Here is a 7,876-nt window from a genome sequence, read left to right as displayed (position 1 = left end):
CTTTTTTTTTTTTTTGGGGGGGGGGGGGGGGGGGAAGAGAAAGGACAAGATGTGGGAGTCTCAATTGGAATTGTTCCATTCTCCTTCAATTGTGGCAATGCTAAGGTTTTAGAGTGTTACCTTCTGATTAATAGGATTATAAGTTTGGTAATGTACTTCAGTTATGTTCTGAATTTTCTTTTTCCACAAAGACTAGAGGAGCATTTTAGCTTGTGCCTATCTGTTCCTATACCCTTATACCTATAAAGTTGTTTCCAACTGAACTGCCAAGAAAATTATTACCCCTTGTTTTCACATTTGGTCCGGATCAATCCCTTAAACTGGGTTAAACTGAATGCATTTTTTTATTCAGACTACAAATAAGGCCTTAGTGAAGGAATCATATCATGAAGTCTAACTGTCTTATTCAACCCTTACTTCCTATATCACATGATGAGGTGTTACAAGAGGTAACCCTAATCCTTCGATGGGCATCAGCCAAGTGGTTTTACATAAAGAATCATCTTTACTGTGTAGTATACAAATAAGATTATGTGAGCAGCATACAAAGACATTGGAGGAGATCCTTGATGCTGTAAAAAAATCTTATTTTAACAAGTGAAGTATTATGAGAAGAGGGAAATAGAAGATGTACGACAAAAATGTTATATGTATGTACTTAAATTGAAGATGGATATGGATTTTTGATCATATGTACGTACTTAAATTTAATGGAATGTACTCCCTGCTTGGTTGTGACCTATTGCTATGAGTTTTGCTTTGTTGAAGTAATATATCACCACTTAGTACTAATTTTTAAATTAGTATGCATACATGAAAAATTGGGAAAAACTTTTTTTTTTTTTTTTTTTTTGGAGAGTTTTAATCTAATTTTTTTAATAGCTTATTTTTTATAAAATCATATTAAATGTGTGTATATGTTGTATAAAAAAACAAGGTTAAAATAATGTTTTCAAACAAAATTCAAGTAGAATCTCAGGGTAACCAAACAAATTTTCATATGGATTCAGAAAGAATCCAACTGATAGACTCAGAGTAACCAAATAGTTTTATAGATGGATTCAGAAAGATTCCATCTGACAGACTCAGGATAACCAAACAGTTTTACAGAAGGATTCCATCTGACAGACTCAAGGTAACCAAACAGTTTTTTTTCTTTTCTCGAATACAAATCCACATGAACCAGATTCGTAAGAAGTTGATCCAAAATTAGAATCCGACTCGTTAGACACCTTCAACCAAACACGCCCGAAAGCTCTTTCTCCTCCCCCCTCAATTTCCCCTTGAACAATCTTATATCTATAGAAATTTTTTTAAAAGGGCGTACCCAATGCAAGAGGCTTCCGTCACTGTGGGATCCGGGGAGGGTCATAAAAGTACACAGCCTTACCCCTACTTTGAGGAGAAGCTGTTTTCTGATTTGAAGCCACGACCACTAGGTCACAATGGAGCAACCTTACCATTGCGCCGAAGCCCGCCCTCTATCAATTGAATTTTTTTAGTTTGCATAAATGATCTTTAGCTTTAGTACTTACCTTTTTATCAAATCATTGGATTTACTGATCAATACTATCCAAATTATTCCTTTACCCCTTATTTTGTGTCTATGGTTTGCCAGTGGCCATATATAGGTCATGTACTCTCTTCCTATTTTGTATAGAACATCAAACAAAAGGACATGCTCATGAGAGATAGGAGAACTTGAAAATTTTATTATGAATTCCTGATACTTCATTCTTGAAACATCTTATAGAACAAAATTTAGAGAATAAATTTAACTAGTCTTGGTACAATTAGGCCATTCCACATTCTTATGTGATTGTGTTTTCAACACTGGATTGTTCTCAAAGAAATTTGACGGTCGGAGCTCAAATGCCCCGCTTAGTGTAGGCATCACCGGAAAATCTTCCTGATTAGGAACATGATGAAAGCCTAAAGTGTACCACAAGACAATGTCCTTGTTCTCAATTTCTCTGTTCCTGCATTGTGAACAAAACAAACAGATTCAGTCAAACCTTGATGTAATGTGTTAAGATCCAAGAAATATGGATATCATTAATGTATTATTACCTTTGACTCCAAATGGCTAGAGTATCATCTCCATGGCTCTGATCAACATATAAACCACTTGCCCACTTCTCAGATTTGTTATAGGGAGTGACCCATACTTGGTAATTGGTAAAAGCCCCTCGGATCTGTGGATAGTCATCATCAGAGAGAAGGGGAGCCACAGGAAAACCTGGAATGAGACGGTAACCATTGTGGTTCCCCATTTTGGTTCTCTTATTAGGATTCACTACCAACAGTTCAGTTTGTTCCAAACCAAGCTTAATCCGTGCATCAGATTCATGTTTAGCCACTTCTTTAACAACTGACCAATAACTTTTCCTTGGTGAGTTATTGTCCATCACTTTGGTTGTCTGCAATTTGGACTTGAGGAATGAATTATCCTGTTCATCAATGTCGAGGTCAAGGTGGAAGGTGAGGAAGTGATCATGGTATACGCCTATGGTGTTTTCTGCTAACAGTGTTCCGTAGGCATCTTCTTTTATCTGGTCAGTGTGAGTGTATGTCACACTCCTCACTTCTAATATACCTGTAAGCCCAACCTGTGAGGAAGGAAGCAAAGTGTGGTTAATACATTTTAGAATGGGTAAGAGTTCTCTGTGGGGGAGCGAGGCCCCTGCACACAAACTGGGCCAGTGGGAGTGTGTGACGACTGACGACATCAACAAGGCAGTCATTACGGCCTTTCATGGGGGACGGAGCGATCATTTTGCCCTCATGTGTTTACGCATAAGGGGTACATTCCCCCCCGCAGAACATTTCTCCTTTAGAATTTAGATAAATGGCATACTCAAGCATAGTAGGTTTTCTTTTTTTTTTTTATGCTTTTGGTAAGAAGCATAGTAGTTCAAGGGGATGAAATTGGGGATGGGATCCATTTCCGTCGATTCCGATTTCAATCAGATCAGAATTGGCTTAAATCGGCTTGAAACCAGCTAGAATTAGTTGAAACCCTTAACTTGGAATCTTCAAAAGAGGATTGCATAAATCAGCTAGATTCGAGATTAGATTAAGATGGGAGGGAAGGCTAAGACAAGCCAACAGATCTACAACTACCAAGGGGGATGGGAGGTTGGGGGAGGGGGGAGAGAAACGGTGCCTTAATATGGCACAAATGTGACTAGGATAGTCGAACCCATGACCTCCTTGAGGGGGGAGGGGAAGCACTTCAACTGGCAAGCCCTCAACCAACCAAGCTAGTGGCTGTTCACGCAACCCTCTTTTGAAGATCCTCGAACCATGCCTCCAAGTGAGGGTGTCAAAACCTAGCCTTACCGGTTGAGACAATTCAAACTGAACCGATCCTTATTGGATCCACTTTGGGCTGGGGTACTATACACCTGAAACCAAACCGAGTCAAACGAAATTGACAACACGAAACCAAAACCGGGTGAAAAACTGGACCGAATTGAAACCAAACCGTTATAACCTATTACCAGCCCGAAACTCATTAAAAACCATATTTTTTCCCAACTAAACCCAAACTGGACCAAAACCAAAAACTAACCCAATAACAAATCTATTAGAGAACCTAGAACCAAAACTTTCCTTACTTCTTTTTTTTTTATTTTTTTATTTTCGTATTCACCCTTATCACACCGAAACCGATTCAGCCCGGACCGAAACCAGCCCAAACCCACCAATTGACATTCTTACCTCTAAGTCATATTCATCCAACAATTTCTTTTTAAAGGGTAAAAATGCACTCACCGAAACTTTTATGGTGCCGCTCTGCTTGAACTCCCAATCAATGATATAGTCATAGTTGCCAATGGTTGAAACCATCCTCACTACTAGGTTTATCTCTGGTCGAACCTCCCTTATCTGCAAAAAACCAACCCGATTGGTTTATCCATCAATCACCAGTAAAAATTACTCATAACCAGTGAATTGAATTTGGGTTTGGATCCTAGGACTGCTTACCGTTTCTCCAGGAATGCCGGTTTCTGTATGCCGCCACATGATATCTCCGGCATACCGTTCAAACACACATATAGCATTTTCAATCTTAATGGGCTTCCCATCCTGCCCAGCATAGTACCCATCCATGAATTCTGCATTGGCTGGGCAGTCAGTTTTGGGCTCAAGTGATACTGTACATAGGCCCAAACCGAATTCACCTGCATCAAAAAAGGTCTTGTAGTACCATTCTTCCGTTGGATCCATGTATGGAACAAACAGCTCCGATATGTATCCTCTATACAGCACATGCCGGAATTCTTCCTTATTAAGGTCATAAATCGATGCTAGCGATATAATTGAACCTGCTCGGGCATCGAAGCTCAGGTGAAACTTCCAATCGGCCCACCTGATTATGGCAACAAAATAAGAAGGTGTTCTTCATCAGTAAAGCCCATTTTAGATGCCTGAATTGCATCCTAGCATGGTTTGTAATCTCAGATCAGAATCAGCCTAGACCGATTCCAAAAAAATGACCGATCCTACCTGGTATTAGTGGATCAGTCAACTCATTCGGATCGCCTGAATCTCTAGATTAGATCGGTATCAGTCATTACAAATCTAAATTACTAAGAAAAGGGGTTGGTTAAAATATTCTTTCTTCACCACGTGTGAAGGAAAACTTAGGGATGTAAATGAATATCCGAAAAAATATCCATACCCGATCTATGTTTGAATCCATTTAGGGGTTTCTGAATCCGGAATTTTGGTTTAAATATTAGAATCCGTCTGAAAAATAATCGGATTCAAATATTTCCATTTTGGACCGGATAATATATGGTCAATTTACCATCCGATTGTAAAATGCGATTAGTTTAATATTTGTAAAAAAATGATATATTACTATATTACTCTTATTATAAACTATTTTATAAAGATATTTCGGTAATATGCCTAATCCTAATTTAGAAATCGGTATATAGATAAGATTTGTTTACTAATCGGATAAGATAATATCTGGATATCCGACAAACTCCCGAATTCGAATAAGATATTAGTTTTTAAAATTCCATCGAATATCAAATGGATACGGATATGTCATTCGCTAAACGGATTCAAATTCGGGTAGTAATAAATCCGAGCTGAATCCGATCCGTTTACATCCCTAGGAGAACTAGGCTAGCTGGATTTAAAATGAAATTGGAGTTTATATTGGTTAAAATGGGCCACACCCCAATGCGAAAGTATATAATCAGGCCCCATCAAAGATCATGGATTTGAAAATTTTGCTCCCAATGTGTTTTTATCCTTTACTAGCCAACACTCTTGACTCTAACTGGGAAGAATGAGGGACCTGGCTCCTGTGCATCCGGGCAGTTGGGCTGCATGTGCAGCACCAGACGCAAGACGGTGTGCTCTAACCACCTTATCCGAGTAGGGGTAAGGCGGTCAAAGCACATTGCCTTGAGTCTGGCGCTGCACATGTAGCCCGGCTGCCCGGATGCACAGGATCTTTTTCGAGAATGAGGAGGACTGACCTGATAGTATGACCGGTTATGTTGAACCCCGGTCCATCGGGTTGCACAATTGTGGTCCGACCAGCATTTTGACCAAACGGCGGCTTCTGCTGTGATGATCGATAGTCAGTCCCTTCAGCTTTGGGTACCGGAACTGTGAACCTATCGTCATATTCCGTTATCTTCATGACGTCAAGGTCAACCACCACTGTTATCCCTTCCAACGGTCTAGCGTACAAATTCACAGTTCCGTTCAAGTAATTGCAGAGAACCTTCACTAACCTCCGTTGCTTTTTCTTGTTCATCTCTCCAAACCACCCAACCGAGTAAGTCCCACAAACTACTTCCGATAAGTTAAGCCCTCTCTTGCTAACCGACGCCTTAAATGGTGCGTATGTTAGTGGTAGTTCAATCGCGGCCATTTGTTCTGCAGCGGTCATTAAAGGGTATCCATAGCCTTTGTAAACCTTGTCGGAGACAATTGAACGGGTTGATAAGTCCAGCGTGATTTCGTGGGTCTGGTTGTTGTTTCGGGTAATGACGAAGGCCCGGCGAGGTGGGGTTTTGGTGGTGGTGGTGGTGTTGGCCTGGTTTGATAGCCATGAGAGGACAGTGTGCTTGTCTGGCTCTTCCAGTCCTACGTACTGGAAGGTCAGATTCTGGGTCGAGCTTTGCTTTGATCCTATGATTATGGAGCGGACTTTGGAGATTTCAGATGGAGTGAGTGGGTCTAGTGGGTGGAGATGATGGCTTGAGGAATGGGAGAGAGATGGTAAGAGAGATAAGAATAAGCATAGTATCTTGAAGATCATGAAGATGAAGGTGTAAGACATGGCTGTGGAAAGCAGATCTCCGCCTTTAATGACTAAAAACTTCCAGAGATCTTATATAGGAAGATATTGATTGCTTCCATGTGGAGCGGGAGATTGTTGGGTTCCATGTAGAAGGTACGTAGAAGTAATAATCCCACATCAGATGTGAGTAACCTGACATCGAGACTCATAGGTAGTTGGACATCCTCATGCTAACTTATAAGGATGAGTCTGAACCAATTTGGCTCTCCTCTAACAGCTGTGGCGGGAGCTAGAGGGTCCAGCCGAACAAGACAAGGGGGGTCTTGGTCATTTCACAGGTAGCACCCAAGTGGGTCCCTCTGTGAAATGACCATACGCCCCCCCCTATTTTTGCTGGGCTGGACCCTCCAACTCCCGCCATAGTTGGAGGAAAGCCATATCCGAATCTGAACCTTGAAGTGGTCCCCACACCTTCCATGGGAGATCAACTCGAATGATTCCTACCCAAGTCCCTAATATATTAATATATGGTTTTAATTTGACTGTTCTTCCTACAATACCAAGAGGAAAGAAGAAAGAGAATAATTTCAATGTAACATTTTGTTTTCTAGTAGCATAGGGAAGTACCCAAAGTAGGGGAAAAAAGATGGAGAATTGACATCTATGTGATTCAGATTCTCAAGAATCTTTTTAGTCTTCTTGTTGGACTTCTCTATTGTGCCGACAGCCCACCGCTTTCACTATAGTTTGTAACCCTAGCTTGTGTTTATGATGAACAATGAACTAAACTCAAGCCAGAAATATTGTGTCTATAGCTTAATAGTTGAAACTTGACAATTCAAAGGAAGGATCACCACGGCAGTACTGTAGCTTGCTTAGAGAGACTTTTCCCTTCAGTTTATATTGAAGTTTGATCCAAATCCACATTATGGAGGTGAGTATATCCTTAAAAAGAGTTGAATTTTCTTCCTTTTAAGTCTTCTTGATTTATTAAGATTGAAAATTTGGCTAAAGAAGACAACAACTAATCCTTCCCTCCCCCTCACGTGGTTTTCAAATTTGACCTCTTAAGTGCTAGCCTAATGTATGGCATAATTTTCTCCCACGTAGAAACCAAATGCTTAAATATCATATGGCCGGGTTGTTTCACATATATTTGATTATGATAGGTGCACGGATAATCTAAAATTAAAATAAGATAAAAGAATCGTGAAACCGTTTAATTTCGTTCTCAGTTCAAGCATTCTTCTATGACATAATTTGCTATGCATTCTCATAATAGATTCTCAGTCTAGCTAGAATGAATTTTGAAGCAAGGAAATAGAGAAGAATCAAGTTTTAGAATCAAGTCTAGACCCATAATCTATTTTAAGAATGCATAACAAACGCAACCTTAATTAATACATGAAAATAGAGGTTTCTCATTGGAGTGCAAAAAAAAGGGACCGGAGACGAATTAGTTCCTTTTCTCTAGGAGAGAGAATGCCCATGTGAGTCTTGTCTCATTATGAAAGAAGATGTGAAAAAGAATCCCCACTCCCACATTGTGGAGATCTTTTTTCCCTTAATATAAATAGTCAAAGAGCACGAAATTGTGCA

General features: G+C 39.9%; 1 protein-coding gene across 1 annotated transcript; it reads right to left on the bottom strand.

Annotated features, from left to right (window-relative positions):
• Window positions 1-1,702: 1,702 nt before the first annotated feature.
• LOC122641732 (primary amine oxidase-like) lies at window positions 1,703-6,325 on the bottom strand. The gene is made up of 5 exons (XM_043835022.1): window positions 5,505-6,325; window positions 3,991-4,375; window positions 3,778-3,891; window positions 2,071-2,609; window positions 1,703-1,979 (listed from the first exon to the last, which is right to left on the bottom strand). Exons 1-5 carry the CDS (start codon window positions 6,314-6,316, stop codon window positions 1,775-1,777), a joined length of 2,055 nt encoding a protein of 684 aa, XP_043690957.1. The 5' UTR covers window positions 6,317-6,325; the 3' UTR covers window positions 1,703-1,774.
• Between the last annotated feature and the right edge of the window lie 1,551 nt (window positions 6,326-7,876).

This window comes from Telopea speciosissima, chromosome 10, assembly GCF_018873765.1.
Source record: "Telopea speciosissima isolate NSW1024214 ecotype Mountain lineage chromosome 10, Tspe_v1, whole genome shotgun sequence".
In the NCBI taxonomy this organism is placed as follows: Eukaryota; Viridiplantae; Streptophyta; class Magnoliopsida; order Proteales; family Proteaceae; genus Telopea; species Telopea speciosissima.
Note: the sequence above shows the minus strand (reverse complement) of the source record. Positions and strands in the feature narration are given on the sequence as shown.

What these genes read in the sequence shown, in the direction of transcription:
- LOC122641732 (XM_043835022.1), bottom strand. Translation starts at nt 6,316, where the DNA reads ATGTCTTACACCTTCATCTTCATGATCTTCAAGATACTATGCTTATTC. An exon ending in CCGGCATTCCTGGAGAAACG is followed by an intron (nt 3,892 to 3,990) that starts GTAAGCAGTCCT and finishes GGTTTTTTGCAG; the next exon opens with ATAAGGGAGGTTCGACCAGA. An exon ending in GCGGCACCATAAAAGTTTCG is followed by an intron (nt 2,610 to 3,777) that starts GTGAGTGCATTT and finishes CCTTCCTCACAG; the next exon opens with GTTGGGCTTACAGGTATATT.